Source organism: Seriola aureovittata, chromosome 12 (assembly GCF_021018895.1).
Source record: "Seriola aureovittata isolate HTS-2021-v1 ecotype China chromosome 12, ASM2101889v1, whole genome shotgun sequence".
NCBI lineage: Eukaryota > Metazoa > Chordata > Actinopteri > Carangiformes > Carangidae > Seriola > Seriola aureovittata.
In genome coordinates this window covers 23,461,452-23,479,433 of record NC_079375.1, presented here as the reverse complement: position 1 = coordinate 23,479,433, position 17,982 = coordinate 23,461,452, and the positions used below count along the sequence as shown (strand labels likewise).

The following is a 17,982-nucleotide window of genomic DNA, read 5'->3' as shown; positions in this document are numbered from 1 at the left end:
GTTTACTTGAAATCTGCTATTTTTTTATTCAATCACTCAAACTTTCAAAAACAGTCAGCCAATCAGAAGAGAGGCTCAGAGCTTCCTCTCTTCTGATTGGATCACCAACCTGTTGTTACTAGAGCTCCAGAGAGAAGCCTGAGAGAGGAGATGTAGAACTACATTGAGATGGTTTTTGGTTATTAAAACCACAAACTATAATAAAAGAAGAGTCAAATATGAGACCTTTAAAGTTGGTCTGTATTAGTTGCTTGCAGCAGCTTCTGTGCTTCAGCAGCATGTGTTAACACGAAATCAGACTGTCCGGCGTTAAATTCTGTTGCATGTTCTCTGTCTCATCTTTTAGTGTTTGTCCTGCGCTTGTTTAGTTTGAGTTAATCCCGTTTATGGAAGCGCTCTGTTGTTATTTAGTCAGTATCCTTCCTCTTCTTTTGGTAAATCAACATTGATTTCTGTAACAATTCACAAACGTTTCCTTTAAGAATCTGTCCCACTAGCTGCACCCTCATTTTGGAACCACTTTTATTTATTTATTTTGTTATTATTCATGCACTGATTAAATTATGACATAATCCAATCACTGAACTCATGTGTAGGAAGAATCATTTGATTTGAATGACAGAATTCCTTCCATACTGACAGCACAAAGCTACTGTTTCCTGTTAACTTGAGCTGCCAGCTGATCTGCTCTTTTCTGCTGCTCGTGTCTGTCACACCTTTCTTTCTTTCTTTCTTTCGTTTTCTTTCTTTCTTTCTTTCTCGCTCATCTGTGTGTCTGCCTGCCTGTCTTTAGGTTCAGATAGTGCACAAAAAGTTGGACTTCAGCCATGTCACGTCTCGCTGTGGCTCCAAGGACAATATCAAACATGTCCCTGGAGGTGGCAATGTAAGTACTGCTGGAGCTGGAAGCAGACTCTGGTTAGGGCGGATGCTTATCAGTTTATGCAAATGTAGCCTCATTTGGACCGTCTTGCTCAAACCTGTGAAATAAATCTCTTCCTTTTTTTAACCCCATGTATGTAACCACAGAGAAATCAGACTGGTCACAAATGGATAAAAGAGGAATTTGCCTCCTTGATGTGTAAATTTGATTCACCGTGACTGGATGCAAATGTTATCACTGACACCACATTTGGCTTGATTTACACAGAAACAAAGATCTGGTGCCTTCGTCACGTAGATGTGACTTTTATTTGACTGTTGTAAAAGGCATTCTTCAAACAATCATGAAAAGATCTGATATTTATTGATAAGAAATCAAATCAGTCTGATTTAAAGTCAGAGTACTGCATCCATAAATCTGGTGCTATACTTACCTGGACGCCTGCACACAAGAAAATCTAATTTGAGTGTTATCTGTCAGAGCAAGAGGCCGACTGGAGTTCAACTATAACAATTGAGAAAGGCTTTTCATCACATATTGTTTTCAGTAACAAGCACATGAATGGCTCCCACTGTTTGCATTATGGATTTATTTTACTTTAAGTGAACTTACCACAGGTCTTTCTTCTACCTACCCTTCCAGATGTTGTTCCCATCTGCTCTGAACACTTGCTGCACTATCATGCTCCATCTCTGGGCTGCTCTCACAATAACCACTTTGCTGTCTGTTGTTAATTAAACAAAATGCAAAAGGTTTTTCCTCCGAGGAGTGAAAAATTGACGGTGTCTATGTGTAAATAAATGGAAAATGATCATGCGATTATGTTTGATCATGCTGCAATACCAAACTTCACATTCCCCATTATTGGTCCCAAAGAATGTGAAAGATTGGAAGTGGATTAACATGCACACAAATAACTTCATATATTTGCTCCATACTGTATGTGGAGCATCCATATTTTGTACAGCATATTCCACATAAAAATACAATGCAAATACAAGGTATTTCTATAGTGCAGTTACAGAATGTAATCAGATGAACACATTATAAAATTTCACCAATATTCAAAATTTCTTTATTTCTTTAAGTTGCTTTTGGTGTTACTTCAGTCTGAAACATCATCATCAAATATTTATGTTTATGTAATAAAAGCGGGTCATTAATATTTTAACCTCTAATATCAGTGTGTCTAATATCAGTCATGCAATCAGACTTAATGATGGTTTGTTTGTGAATAACATTTTAATAGCACTGAAGGTCTTTGAGGTCCTCTCGTTAGTTCTCCTGTCTGTTGTCAAATATATAAATCAGGTTGACCTTATTACGCACTGTGAGGACGGTCAGGAAGGAAGGTTTTAAAATCCATTAGTGCCAGCAGCTGTCAGACTACTCAGGATTACTCCCTGTGATCCTGAGCACACGCTCTCATGACAACGGTCTAACAGCTGCCCCGCTCCCATCCTCCACTTACAGCCCGTCCCGATGTATCTGCATAAATGCTGCATCATTTACAGGCCTAACAAAACAACAAAAAAAAGTCACCTTCACTGAGAACAGAACAGGTCAAAGTAGGGAATCAAGCATGGTAGGTATGGTAGGTTTGTTTGTTGTATGTCATTCTCCCACATGTTACTGTACAGAATGTCGCCCTCTCTGTAAATGCACCAGGTGCATAATGATGGATGACTGTAATTTTCTCAGGTGGATTACGTGGACATTGAAGGAGAACAGTAGTTTCATTGAACTGAATGTGACGTCTATATGAGTTAAAAAATAAAGAGGCTACATTTTGATCTCTCCTTTTCCACAGGTGCAGATCCTGAGCAAGAAGGTTGATGTGAGCAAGGTGACCTCCAAGTGCGGCTCCAAGGACAACATCAAACACAAGCCAGGTTGGACCTCAAGAACTCCTCTCTTCCCCTCTATTTCCCTCTTTCCAAACTCTATTCTATTCTTTTCTATTCTCTCTTTTTTTTTTACCCCAGGTGGTGGTGATGTGAAGATCGAGTCCCATAAGCTTAATATCAAGGCGAAGTCTAAGATTGGATCCATGGACAACGTGGGGCCGGGCAGCACACAGACCAACGGACACAAGGTCGAACTTAAACACAGTCATTAATATCAGCAGCTCATAGACAGTTAACGTCTCTGGTCCTGCTGACTCATTGTGCTGTTACCCACCAACACCACTAGATGGTGTGATGGCATGAGAGTAGTACACTTTAGAAAACATGGTGTACTTTGTGTGTGTGTGTGTGTGTGTGTGTGTGTGTGTGTGTGTGTGTGTGTGTGTGTGTGTGTGTGTGTGTGTGTGTGTGTGTGTGTGTGTGTGTGTGTGTCTATATTTGGCAACAGGATGAGAAAGCAGAGGAGAAGACATCTTCACCCCCAAGTGGCGCTCCAACAGGACCAGCAGGTGTTGCTAAGGCAACAGCACCAGGAGCTGTTGCTAAGGAGAATGGGGTGAAGGAGTCCACACCCACTCCCTTTGGGGGAGATGGACTGAGGGAGCCCCTTAGCATAGACAAGCGCATCACTGAGACAAGTGGGTGTAAATACACACACACACACACACACACACACATTGTTATTGTAGCCATAACATACTATACACTCAACCCCACGTCAAATAACCCAAACTTTCACCTTTAAAAATCACCAATTCCAGCAAAATAACTTGCTAACTTGCTAAGTTGGCAACACCGGACAGGCCTGTTGTTGTTAGTTACGGTTGCTAAGCTGTGAGTGGACAATTGACACAAATAAGTAGATATCGTGCATGCATGCGTGTGTACACCTGATTTCTGCTACATGTCTGAGGGGGTGCGGTGGTAAAAATAGCAGACGCTTTGCCACGAAATTAAATTATGAAGAGACCTAGAGAGTAAAGATTAGCTGGTCTTATGGGATAGATCCATCTCTGTCTCTGCAGCTGGCCTCCAGACTCAGAGTTCAGAGAGGCAACAGACTCCTGCCACCTGATGCGGTCGCCAGATTCGACCTAATTGATGGATGCGCTGAAGTGCTAATACAATTTAAAAAAAACAAAAAAAAACAGGAATGTTGTATAGTTTGTCTCAATTCACATGAACCTGTGCCAGAGAGTAACGGGCTTTTAGAAACCGTCTGGAAATTTCCATCTGTTTGTCTTTCTCTCCTTTTTTCTCGCCTTCTTTCTGTCTTTCTTTTCACCTCTCTTTTATTAATCCAGTTTGTTCCCCATCCACAGATTGAGTCCCAGTGACCTGTAGATTTTGGTGGGACATGCATGGCGCTCGCCGACCTGCCAATCAACAGACCAACCAACCTACCACAGCGCAGTCACTTCCCTCCGGCCCTTCATCTCGCCCACCGCTGCACCAAACTGAACGATCGCCTCTCAGTGTTTCTCTCGGGTCTGCTTGCCGGCTTCCTGCTACCAACCCTGACCTTTGACCTCTCGACATCCTCGGGTTGACCTTTGGCCTTGCCTATAACAGAGAAGAGCACTTGCTGTTTGTCTGTGTTTCTCTGTGTGGGGTTCCACCAGCTTCATGGCTGATAAAATTCCCTTGTAAGCACTGATTTAGAGGACACCATCCCCAAATCTAACAACCCCAACGCAATGAACCCACTCTCATAGTCCATGCTGTATTGACTATATTGAGCATAGCCAGATTTTTCATAGAATAATCACTGTTTAAACACATGTACTTGTGGCGCAAACACCCTCACAACTCACAACTTTACTCTGGTCCAGCTTTCACAGTTCAAAACCACTTCGATCTTTCAACCTCAACCTATGCTAATGCTACTTTTTGCCCCACCTCCATTCCCGGCCCGTGCCCTTTTAGCCCTAGACCACACTAACCAGCTGAGGGCTTGGCAGCCAGCAGCGGGGCAAAGACTGTCAAGTCTGCTTTAGATCAACACATTCCAGCCTCCCAGCCAACCAGCAATCATGTCCAAATCTACAGTATCCACAGCACTGCACAGTGTGTCATTATAGATCATTCAGATATTATCGCCGATTACTTCTCTTATCGTATCATTTCACCAGTTCGTCTCCTTCACATTTATTATAATAATGCTTATGCAGAGTAGAGTAGATACAGCTGAAGACATTTGGATCTAGATCTAAAGGCGGATTTCAAAGTCAGTGCAGAAAGTGATGGGACGTCAGATAATTCCTATGGTATGTTTCAAAAAGAGATGCATTCATTGACAGTGACTTTAAAGGCTACAATAAAGCAGATGTGTTTGTGATTAGTGCATGATAATCATCAAGGAAGGCGTAGAGTGATCGAGGATCTCTTTTGCTTCTCTAAGTAGCCTTGGCTCTTAAAAGGATTTGGCGCTGATCACAGGTATTTGATATTGAAGTTGAGATTTTTTAAAGTTAAGATGACAGTGTTTGACCTTGGAGGAGTGAACACAAATTCAGGCTGAGGGAGTGATTCTGAACAGGAGTATTTAACACTGTATGATGAGTGTTAAATCTTGCAGTTAAACTGCGGAGCTGCTGCACCTTTTAGTCAAGTAATGTGAAAGCATTAATGCAATATATAAAATATATAATATCGTATGTAGCACTTTTCTTCTTGCAGACAGTGTTAACCATCATGTCACAAGCTGCTGTTTAAAGGCCAGAGCTCAACACCACTTAAAAATGGTGAAATCTAATGGCAAAAATCACTTAATTTCAATGGAATCACCATAATTAGTGGTTTCTCTCACGGGGGTGAAGTGAAACGGTGCAGATTTTTCACCTTCAGTGAAACTTTGGTGAAGCCTCAAATTTGCACCACTGGCCAGTAGAAAGCCTCTAAACAGTGCTGACATTTGAGGGATCAGACAGCTGAAGAGTCCAAAATGGCGAAAGCAATTTTTTAAAATCCATTTTTATTTAAACCCCTCCTCTCAGAGTATAAGCTGCTCTACAGAAGAGGTATGGTCTGCAGATACTTACGACAGCGGAGTCGATAGCACTCATACTTTTGTTTAGACTTTTGTCCTGTTAGCAAATGTGCTAACAAGCTTGCTATCTGTTAGCAAGCTTGTTAGCTCGTAGAGCTTTTTTTCCCCTCTTCAATCACTTTTTATTGAATGAAGTGATGCACAGTCTTGACACAAAATGCCAGGGAGGTGTAAACAGCACAGTTCAGACAAAATAAAAGAAAGCTCAGACGGCTGTTGTGCGTGACTAGCACTAGCATGCTCTCTGCTTTACTAGCCAGCAGTACAGTCGTTTACCAACTAGCCCTGTGAGTAGTCTCTACACCTCCAAGCCTCTAGAAACAGATATTTCAGGAGGAGGAATTTTTTTTTGTGCCACTTTCTGGTTTGAAAGGTCAGGACAGGTAACACAATATGTTAAACATTTGTTCAGACATCAGGGTATACCAGTATAACTCTTTGATTTACATCATTCCTGGTCACATGGTCTTAGCACAAGTCCACAAACTACTGTGGACATTTCAGCGCTGCAGCCTCTTTCAGTTCGGGTTGATGAAAGTATTTTAAAAAATGACAACAAAGCACCTTATACTACAGACCTATGTCAGTGTGACACTTACAAACCCCTAACCTTTATCTCTAAAGAAGTTCACACACTCATATGCCATAAACTTTGGGGGCATTAAAACGTTTAGTCTTTTCAGTATGTCTATTTCTGCCACAGCACAGGCAACCCCGTTCTCCCTCATCATAATACTTTGGTTCCTACACTGTCTAATCTCTCTGACAGCAATACAGTGATACCACACCTCCCATGCATCCTTCAGTCCCACTCATACCCCTGAACTCCTCTGTGAGGGCTCCCAGCAGTCCCCCTGAGCAGTGTCTAGCATTTACAGTCCACATGTGGCTATTACAGACAGACAGACGGACAGACAGACAGCACCTTCCTCCTCTCGCGCATGTGGCATTTCCTGGTCCTTTGATTCGTCCCGGTGGAGAGGGGTGGGGCTACAGAGCCACCCCCTGTTTGGAGTCCTCCCACTAGCCGGTGCGTCGTAGAATCCTCTCTGTGAAACCTGCTAACTTTCTTCACACAAACACACATACAAATAAGCACAGATCTATACAGGAAAGCACACACATGCTTGTCGGTGTGCATGCACACATATACACACGCACACATACACACAAACAGAAATCAGCACATATACACAAATACAGTATGATACAAACACAAATCAGCACCCAAAAATGCTGCTCATACAAGCATTTCTCTGTTGTAGAATGAAACCAACTCTTTATTGTGTTTTGGTGGTCTATGCTGATATCGTTAAAACAATGATGAGCTGTGTTGGTGTGTTGTTCCTGTCATAGTCATTGTCGGACATTTGCATCATAGGCTCACCTCGTCCTGCCTCATTCTTGTCTACTTCCTCTCCCAGTGTTCCACTCCAACTCTCTGACAGCAATACAGTGATCTTAGTTGGGAACGCTCCCTGTTGCCCGTGCATACACACAAGGGACAGACAGACAGTGAACGACCGCAGAGGTTAACAGGGTGGGAGAGCAGCAAGATCACCTGCAGGACGAGCTGTCAGTTTAAGAGAGTAATGTTGTTACATTCATGGCAAGTCTGAAGTTGGACTATCCCTTGCAACTTTTAAGTGATTTACTGATTTATTTTCTAGTAGAACCTGCTGAGAACTGCTACCAGGCCATTTCAGGTGACTAATGCACAGCAGTTTCTAAATAGATGGACGTAAATAGCTTTATAAACACTGTTTTATTCAGTTTTTTATTTTTACTTTTTAGTTTAGCATTTTCTTGGTTTTTTTTGTATGATATCACTGGGTACACAAAAATATTAGAAATAAATTTCTAAATATCAAAGTTTTCTAAAATTCAGAAAGAAAAACATATTATTAAAAATGATTCTACTACACTGGAAACAGCTCTGAAATGCCATGAATGCAGCAGGATTTCAGTAAGAACCGAGAAAGGCCTGTAAATACTGCAGCTGGGACCATCCAGAGGTTTTTGAAGTTGTCTTTCTAAGTGAACAAGTCTGTCCTTGGCAAATAGAGATCCACATTTTAAGTGATAGGACTCATAGCACACTCATTTTTAAAGAAAATCTAAGTCAATGGTTGATGAGAAATAAGCCTAAAGTTGTAGGGAATGTTATTTTTGCTCAGTTTCCATGATTGTTAAATGTCTTAAATGATCTACTATGGAGAAAAGAGATGACTCTCTTTTTTTTCTTATTTTTTTGGCTTGTATTATTTTAAGAAGTCACCTAAATTGAGTTTTTTCCATTTTAGATTCTACGAAAACAACACTGTGATGTGACTTTGATTCACGGACCAGGAGCATTGTTATGTGTCGCGCCAGTAAAATGAGTAGAAGCAGCCATGTTAAAGGAGACAACGCTGTCTCCTTTAGAGCTCACTGTAATTCTGTGCATTAAGCATTAGAGGCTGGGATTGTGAACTATGAAGGATTAGTGACATGTTTGTGGCGTGTTGCTGTACTTGTTCTTCAGATGTGTGAACTGTTACTACTGCATCCATCCTGTAGAGAGTGTTGCTTAGCCTCTGGAAACACTGATAGTCCAGCTCTGAGACTGACTGAGAAACCTATAACATCACCATTAGAGAAGCTGCTGTAGTGTTACATGCTGTTCTCATGTAAACTAGCTTTGATGGCCACACTATATTATTGTGTCTGGAACCCTAAATGCTATTGAAACCATATGAACTATGTACAGTTCCCCTTAAGACTCAAATGTGCACTTTGAACACAGTCTTGTTCATTTCTTGAAGTGATATAAAAGTTGCTCATATTTAATATTGTACTGTTCCTCCGAATCATTCCCATGAGTTGCCTAAAAGTAGAACTATGTCACATGACATATGTGGATCATATGTGAAAACCTCAGTTGAAGAGTATGTTACCATGTGACGGGATGAGTTGGAAGTTGTGTATCCTGGGTGACACATCAGTGCCCCTTTATCTTGGTCAGCTTAATGGATTTTAGTGGTACTTTGGTTATCTGTGTTGTGCTATTAGCTATAATGGTTTAACACTGAAATCTCCATCGATCTCCGCCCTCATGTCGTTCCTGTCACCATTCACTGGTTCTTACTTTCTGGCCAAGCTTCAAAGTCACATTTACCAACGTAGGCAAGTTTCCGTGAGGGTTAAGGAACTTGGCCATGAGAGGCGTGGCATCAAGACTACCTCTGGTACAACGTCTTAAATGTCATGAATGAATTTCTGTCCTTAAGCATATGGTATGTTAAGTAATTATAAGGATTATCATTCCACTAAAAAACTGAAAACAAGAACTTGCAGTAAAGGATTTTTATTGAGATGCATCTAAATCTATGAGGTTTATTGCACAACCTATGAAACAGATAAAAATGATGCACTTTCTGACAGATTTAAAGCATTGCCTGTTTGCCAGATAGGATGTTTTTGAAATGGATATTGCTAATGATAAAGATTATGATTCTGTTTTATAGTTTCTGAATCTACAATTCATAGAAAAATTAATTCCAGATAAGGGTAACATTTTTGGATAATTATGTGCGATTAAAGGGAAATTAAAATATAATTTTTTTTTAGTTTATTTCCTTATATTTTTGTCATAAAAAAGTTGCATTACTCATACTTAATAAATATTTCAAAGTTGCTTAGAAGGGCTTTTTAAAATTTTATTAGTCAGACAGTGGAAAGCTGATAGAAAATGAAGTGGGCTATCACACGTAACAAACGTCCCTGGTCAGCGTTGTATAAAAAGATTTATTGTAACTTTACATTAGAGCCCATGTCGACTTCAGCCATTATAAGTTTATAACAGATATATTGGCATCAGTGTATTTATTGGCCAATAAGTAAGGAGGAATTGTTTTGCTTAAACAACAAACCAATTTAGAAACAGACAAAATAATTTATCCTGCTCAGTGCATATCTTGGTCAGAACCAAATTTAAGGGTTCAGTACGAAAAATGTTTACGTTATGTGTTTATGTGCAAAAATGTATATTAGCCGATACATCTTTATCAAATTTTAAAGAATCCATATTGATATTGCTTCAGTAATCTAATATCAGTCAGTCCATACTTTATATACTGTATGCTGAAGCAGTAGCATATGGAGCTATCCAACAGAGGTAATTCTTCCCTTTATATAGGAAAGAATAGAAAGGCCACCTATTGCTTAAAGTGAAGCTTCAATATAATCTCAGAGGAAATTATTTAGATTGATGCTTTTGGATTCAGTAGTAACCAGTATACAGTAGTTACGTAGGTGAAGGATGAAGTTAATGTTGAAGCTTTGCAGCTTGGACAAAATGACATAACCAGATTCACTCAGATATCCGTTCCATTAACTGTTTGATTCCCCAGTTGTAACGTTCGAATACCACCTTTCCACTAGTCTCTCACACTGTCCCTTGTATTTACAGCGCATTCAGAAATTTGCTAAAAATTTGTAAAATTCTGTTTTCACTTTGTCATTATGGGCTATTAAGTGCAGAGTTATGAGGGGAAATAATTTTAAATGATTATGAGATAAGGCTGCAACATTACAAAATGTGAAAAAAGTGAAAGGGGTCTGAATACTTTCTGAATGCACTGTAGTCACAACCATGTTTTTATCATTTCAGAAGTGACTCAAATAAACGAAAATCAAACAAAAAAAGAAAAAACTGACTTCCTAACAGGGTGGATGTTGACAGATGAGCTTTAACGTTCATGAACCTGTTACTGTTAAGGTTAATAACTGTATTATTTTAAGATTGAAAGCTTAAAAAAAAAAAAAGGAAAAGTGTACTTTTTCTTTTTTTCAGAGTCTGCCTTTTTTCCGCCAAGAAAAGGGCTGCTGAAGTTTCAAGAATGTTTTCAAAATGTATAAAAGATGCAAGATTATGAATTAATGTATGAGGTTTGTCTCTGTTCTGTTTTAGAAGATAGATCACATATGGAAACGCTATTTACCGGATTCAAATTGACGAGCAGGAAGGGAGGCAGTGTGTGTCATGTTTGGTATGGTGGCATATAGATATTTGACTAATGGAGGCATCGCAGGGAGAAAACCTGGAATCACAGGTTTTCAGATTTAGTTGGCAAACTTCTTAAAAACAGAAATAAAGAGTCGGGTTGGTTTCCACTTTAGTTTGAAATGCAATACATATGACACCTGACACACACTGGTCAGCCCTGTCTACCGCTTACAGCCACCCCCAGTTAGACTAACAGTAACGAGACTTAGTCTTTCGGCATGTGGTAGAAAGTAATGTTCCGTATTAGACAGCTCCTATATAGACACCTTGACATACCTACCAACACAGGGCTGAATTAAGGGAAGTCTTTGACCAAATTATTTGATCAGTGTCAATAACATAGGATAAAATTAATGAAAACAATTTTGACCTATTTTCACTCTTAAAAAGCGAAACACCTGAAATGTAACTGGGAAAGAGTTAATAAAAGAAAGTGTTGGTAGATATGCACCTGGAGCCCCTAGCTGTGTCTCCCACCTACAGAGGCCGGGTTAGCGTCACAGCACTGAAAAGTAGCTTTCTCTAGTTAGACCAGTAAAACAAACCAGTTAAACCAGTAAAGCATTCCATCCATTAAATCCTCGGAGGAGTGGGAAATTAGAGCTTTGTGTTGAACCTTTACTTCTATTTTTTATTTTGATCTCATTTTTCTGTACTTTGGTCTGGGAAATCAGCCATGTGTCCAAATCTGTCAATAACAAGCAAAAATAATCTACTTTTCAGTGCTGTGGAGCAGATCCACTGTAGTGGGCTGTATTATACTGTAGGACACAACACCATAGCAAGAGCATGCAGATGACAACAAACAGACTGCTGGTTATTAGAGGCATTTGTCCTTTTAGATAGAGCTCATCTCCCCAATTCTGAATATTTGGTATGAAAGAGATGTTCATTGTGATTAATTGTTAACCCGTGATGTGAATATTAATCAAGAAATAAAATGATGAGCAAAAGATCAGCTAGTGTCACAATTGTATGATTTCTTCTACATTGATTACACATGTCTACTAATGCATGTTATTGATTTTATAATGACTGACCTTTTTAAGTAGTGGTGGCTGTTGGTAGGTATTCATTTTCACACTTTCAGGTTTGGGTCCTCATATTCGTTGGGTTAATGTTACTGCATTGGAAGATTCTCAGATTAGCGAAGAACATTTGGATAAACCAGAGTCATTTTGTAAACAATGACTGTGGGTAGAAGTTAAAACTGAGCACTTTGGCTACAGTCAAATTATATTTAATTAAAATTTTAAATTACATTTAATATAAAGACCACCTTGCAAACTGCTAAACTGGCAGTGTAAATATTCTGCTTTGGGTTTGTGGGACAACCAGTGGCACAGCCAGGCAGTGGTGTCTTTAAGCATCAATATTTTTGGACATGAGTTTAAATGCATTATACGCAACATCATATCAGCTTGACAAAGAAATAATCCAAACAATTTAAACTGAAGCATTGCCATTTGTGCTTGGGAATGAGGAGAAGCCTCGCCCCTCTCTGCAACTACTATTCTATATTGAGTTTAAAAAGGCAAAGCAAAGAAATTAAATGAAAATATCAAAGCAGAGGCAAAAACAGCACAATTAACAAAGATCTGGTGAGGTTTTGTACATCTTTAAAGTTTCTGTACTAAAGATACACAAACTTTATGAAATTCAAAAAGCCTAGAGACTACGACTTAACACAAGACAGTTCTCAATGTCACACAGAGTAGTTAACTTATGCAGGTTATTATATCAGAATTTTACTACTTGTTTAAAACAGGCTGGTAAAGTTCCAGAAGTAGGATGTACCCTTGCTTCTAGCCGTGTCCTTACTTCTGTCACGGCACTGTATCCTTGAGCATAAAGATAACGTGTGAAATTCCGGCTGGCTGCTTTCACAGTGCTGATGATTTATGGGACAGCTTGGGGACGGCTTATGACGCACTACAGAGGAGAAAAGAGTGTTTACGTGGAGAGGAGCAGCAACAGGTGATCAATAGACAATAGCAGTAGACACCCAATAATTTACTGTACAACTATATGAAAGAAAGAACAACCATACATTCTTTTGTAAACCAACAAATGTAGGGAAAGACCCCAAACACAGGCAGTGTGAAAACTTTATTTTTATTTTTGTTGATTTGAGCTTCATATGAAAGTTATTCAGTCTTTGCTTCTTCCATGGCAAAATGAACTACTGTAGCTTGTAGTGCAGTTTTCTACAAGGTGAACCATGTTAGTACCTAACATCTTTTGAAAGGGAATGAAACTCACATCCCAAACAGTATGGCTTCCAACCTCAGAACATGTAAATATTGATGGATATACATATGATACATATTCTGAGTAAAAAGTAACAGTTGTTCTGTTTTGTATCAGTTAACAGTGACAAGCTACATGTAAGTAAACTCTGTTACTTAACATTGCCCTGGCTGTCAACTATGCACATTTGGAGCAGTTACCATCTCAATTATAAGAGCGATGTATCTGCAGAACTCCATGTGGGATTGTTCAGCAGTGTAAAGATAAACCCAGGATTACAAGAGAAAGATCAGCCAGGTGCAACAAGCATTTGCCAGCACTTGGGAGACAACAAACGTCAGGCTAACAGACAGCCTCCCATTTTCTTTCTTGACTTACTTATATCTCGTAGAAAAAAATGGCAAAACAATCACAAAAACAGATATTCAGTTTTTTGTGACACAACTAACCAAAGGTTCAATATCCAGCTGGTATACAGTATAATGGCAACAGTATTACAATATTTTTCAATGTACCATGGTTAATAATTTATTGAGGCTGCCTCCTGTAAAAACAAGCTGATAGATCATCTGTGCAAGCAGGTTATAGAGTGCAGCAGGGATGATGTATTTTAGTAGGCCAACCTGGAAGTTGGCATCACCCTGACTCCCACGACAATTAGATTATTGCAGAAGATAAACTCTATGACAAAAAAAGTTTATGACACTGATATATTTTGTTCTTTTATGATTTTTGACGCCTAAATACAATCACCAGATGTAAAAAGCAAATGATAGACCATAAATGAACTAGACTAGTCACGTGACTTCAACATCACTACCACTAAGCTCCCAACTTGTAATTTGATTTAGCTTACTTACAGTACTTCCTCTACGTAAGCCTTTCCTCTTAGAAAGTTAGTATTAGTTTGCAATAGTGTGTTGGCAACCATCTCTTTTAAAACACATAAAAGCTTAAAAAAAGAAGAAAAAAAATCATGAGTAGGGTTTATATTGTAGAATAAAACGTGAAAATGTCTTGAACTACAGATCTTATTTAAAGTATTTAACCCATTCAAAAACTCATTGACTTTGGGAGGAAGGAACCGGAAGAGCAAAATGCTAACTTATTAAGAGGTTTTAGGACTCATTCTTGCATCCCTAACAACCCTTTTGTTTATTACTGTAACCATGGCAATAATGGTCCTCTTACCTCTTGAAGACGTCCCTATTTTAACCCAAACCATATTTTTCCTAAAATTAACCAAGTAGTTTTTGTGTCCAAATCTGACCAAACCAGGAGTGTTCCATAACGTTAAACATGGTTCCATTTACGAGGGTGATTACGGGGATGTGACCCCCGATTAACAATTCGTAACAAGAGGTAAAAACAACAGCTAAGCGGAATTGAACACTTATCTATCCTTGTTACCTGTCATTGTAAATATTATAATTTATTGTCGATATTCATGTCCGGAAGAATTTTGTAATAAGATTTCAGACACCCCTAAAGTGGACCATACCATTTATTTACTTGACGATAGTTGCACGTCACGTCTCCAGCCTCACTCCAGTGGCTGTGTTCTCAAGTTCCCTAGCATGCAACGCACAAACACGGTAGGTAAATTTAAATAACAGTAGCTAACTATCTAGCATGTCTAATACACTTTGCTTTCTTACCGTCTGAGTTTCTGAATTAGCTTGTTTCAGGTACCTACGGATGGACAATAATGTTAGCTTGTGTCTAACTTTAGCCTTAAGTTACAGTTTAGCTAACTAATGTTAGCTAGTGTCTTAACTATTGTTAGCTAGCTTGGCAGTTCATTACCAATATAACATTTCATATATTAACTAATTTTAGCAAACACTTGTGTTCAGTCATGAGCAGTGAGACAATTGAGCATTAGCTGTTGTAGAGATACTGTTGACAACAGTATAGAGTTTATTATTTCATTTTAATAGTCTTTGTGGGGCTGTGGTGGTTTAGTTACCTTTTTGATGTCAGCGTTTGTGATAGACACCCCCTTTGTTTTCAACTAGGAGTTCAGGAGTTTTACCTTGTCTGGTAAAATAATAATATTAAAATACATGTGTGCTGAAGGCTCAGTAATTGTATTAGCAGTGGTGGAAATTAATTAAGTACTGTACTTAAGTACAATTTTGAGGTACTTGAACTGGCAGCAACAATGTATAGGTCTCAAACAACATAGACAGAAAACTAAAGGAATTAGGCTACTACCACCTGTATGTATATACCTACTATTAATACAGGCCAATTGCTGACTTGAATGACCTTTGAAGAAACATCAATTTAAATCAAGGCATTTATTATATTAGCTATAGACAGAGTATGTAGATCTGCCCTCAAAACACACAACAAAATTATAATTTCCCTAATTTTCACTTTAATAGATATTTCAAATAGAAAGTTGCTGTTTGACACCAGGACAGGAGAATTTCACCAAAACAACTAGAGTACTTCTATCAAACATTTTCAATAGGTAACTGTCACTGGGCTATGATTTATAACGTGATGGCCCCCATGATGGAAGTTCATACACTCGGCAGGCCCTGATTTACCAATACCTTAAGTGAACTTTGCTTAGCTGAGGTAACAACAGGAAGTTCTTTTGATTGTCCTCCATACAGTGGACATAGAGTATATAATGCTGACAACGTGTTCGCCTTCATACCCTATATTTTGAACGTCTTTACTTAGCTGTAATCTATTCCAGGCATTAGTGGAGCAATCAGCTCTCCATCAGAGGTCCCATTCCCAGCTGTCCATAGTCCTTGTACCTCTGACTTCTGGAAGCACATGTACACATAAGGGAAAGTGTAAGGCACCTTGTCTCTCTTAAGTTTGAAATCTGAGCCAACTGTGGTTTCAGATGAGGGTGCTATTGTTAGAATGCTTGTTATTTACCGAAGGTCACTTGAGGAGGTGTTAAGTATTGGACCCAGCCTCCATGTGTCCTTCTCTTGTCTTACTCTTTCTCCTGGCCTCCATTCAGACAATGAAGTAGTTAGTGGTTGGTGCATCTGCACTCAGATCTGAAAGACGCCCATAGATTAAGTTTTACATTTTTCTGCTGATGAAGACTCAACATTGCACATAACAGAAACAGGGCATAAAGGTAGGATTTGAATTACAGTGTGTTTTAATGTATTTCGCTGAATCATGTTTCGTTCATTATGTGAAATATTTTAGGTAACATATAGACAATCTACCATTTACGCACATTAAATATGTACCATCTACTGGTTTTCATGGAATCTTGTAGCACTATGTGCAGTTGGAGTGATGTTGTTTATAAAGTTGCTTGAACTATGTTAGGTCTTGAAACTGAAGAAGTACTGAAGAAATATACTGATGAAAGATGAGCAAGGCCTACAACTGTGCAATGGGGTCTTTTTTTTTTTTTTTTTTTTTTAAGAAAATTTGGACAAAAGCTTTCCTTTACATTATAACCCTTATTATTTTTGTTTTTATCTTATTAACAGATTCAAGTTTTGAGGTTATAGCATATTGTATTTTATATTAGTGAGCTTATTTGAATAATAGTTATATGTTTATTGTAATGCATTTAGATAATTTTCTGATCTGTAGAAATTTCACTTACTATTTACTTACTACTTACATGAAACAGAACTGAAGTGATCCAGGCACCTGGCAGAAGAGAGCCTTATTATAACAGGTGAGAGAATTGCTGTTTCAAATTGCAAATAGTATCTACTATGTTAATGACAGTGTAGCATGTTTATAATAGATCAGTTATATCTATTTCTATAAAGATGTCATGATTGGACAGGCAGAGCATAGATATTTTTATATTTAGCACAATACTCTTTATTACTTTATTGCAATTACATTCATTTAAACATCTGTGTAACCCTTCTCACTAGGCTTAGTTATGATCTGCTGGCTGTTTTGTGTCAATTTCAATTTCAGTTTTATTTTAAAAGTGCCAAATTACAACATACGTTAACTAAAGGCACTTTACAGCTCAAGGTCAAGACCTTACAGTAGTATAGAGAGAAACACTACAATTCCCACAATGAGCAAACACTAAACAAAACTCCTTTTTAACAGGAAGAAACCTCCAGCAGAACCAGACTCATGCTGGGAGGCCGTCTGCCTCGACTGGTCGGGGGAGGGAGGACAAAGGTAGGTGTATGGACACACACACACACACACACACACACACACACACACACACACACACACACACACACACACACACACACACACACATAATAATAATAATAATAATAATAATAATAATAATACTCAGGTGTAATGGTGTTATCAATAATAATATCACCAATTAATAATAATAATAATAATAATAATGACAATACTAATACTTATACTGATAATAATAATGTTATAATTAAGTTATGTAGTCAAAGCAAACGATACATTTTGGTTGATCCTCTAGTTACATTACCAAGGTGATAGCTCATAAACTCACAGGCATCATACTACTGTTACCTACGGTATATGGTCTGTACCTTTAAAAGAGTTAATACTCTGCTGACCTCTAGTGTTTTTTCACTCCCCTGCAGTGATGTAGACATGTACTCCAGGATGTGTCACTATACTGTGACATCACTGTTTGACGTGGTTACAAGTAAAATAGAGCACTCTTCAAACAACCCTTCAGTGTTTCTGAGTACAACACAAAGTAATTACAATTAGTGATACATGATAACTAATCACTGTACAATAATAACTATATTCTAACTTATAGTAAATTTGATACATTTTCTACATTGAACATAAAACTGTTCATAAATGTGTACAGCTAATGAAAAGCCACTCATTCTAAAGCTGTAGTAAAGTAAAATATAACATTAATAATGAA

At 38.4% G+C, this 17,982-nt stretch overlaps 1 protein-coding gene and 1 long non-coding RNA gene across 8 annotated transcripts in view; both read left to right on the top strand.

Annotated features, from left to right (window-relative positions):
* LOC130179076 (microtubule-associated protein 4-like) overlaps positions 1 to 11,844 on the top strand; it is an 87,279-nt gene extending 75,435 nt beyond the window's left edge. For 3 of the 5 annotated variants that reach the window (XM_056391817.1, XM_056391812.1, XM_056391813.1), the window contains 5 exons: positions 794 to 886; positions 2,694 to 2,775; positions 2,869 to 2,978; positions 3,239 to 3,428; positions 4,113 to 11,844. In XM_056391817.1, coding sequence (XP_056247792.1) covers positions 794 to 886; positions 2,694 to 2,775; positions 2,869 to 2,978; positions 3,239 to 3,428; positions 4,113 to 4,117 — 480 coding nt within the window. In that variant the 3' untranslated portion in view covers positions 4,118 to 11,844. The remainder of the gene's footprint in view (positions 1 to 793; positions 887 to 2,693; positions 2,776 to 2,868; positions 2,979 to 3,238; positions 3,429 to 4,112) is intronic. The other 2 variants (XM_056391816.1, XM_056391815.1) reach the window with 1 other exon arrangement.
* Positions 11,845 to 14,690: 2,846 nt separating this feature from the next.
* Positions 14,691 to 17,982, top strand: part of LOC130179079 (uncharacterized) — a 40,168-nt gene continuing 36,876 nt past the window's right edge. Inside the window, exons 1-3 of one of the 3 annotated variants that reach the window (XR_008829227.1) lie at positions 14,691 to 14,731; positions 16,765 to 16,812; positions 17,208 to 17,282. This is a non-coding gene — a long non-coding RNA (uncharacterized LOC130179079). Of the gene's footprint in view, positions 14,732 to 14,761; positions 16,813 to 17,207; positions 17,283 to 17,982 lie in introns of those variants that run through there. The other 2 variants (XR_008829228.1, XR_008829226.1) reach the window with 2 other exon arrangements.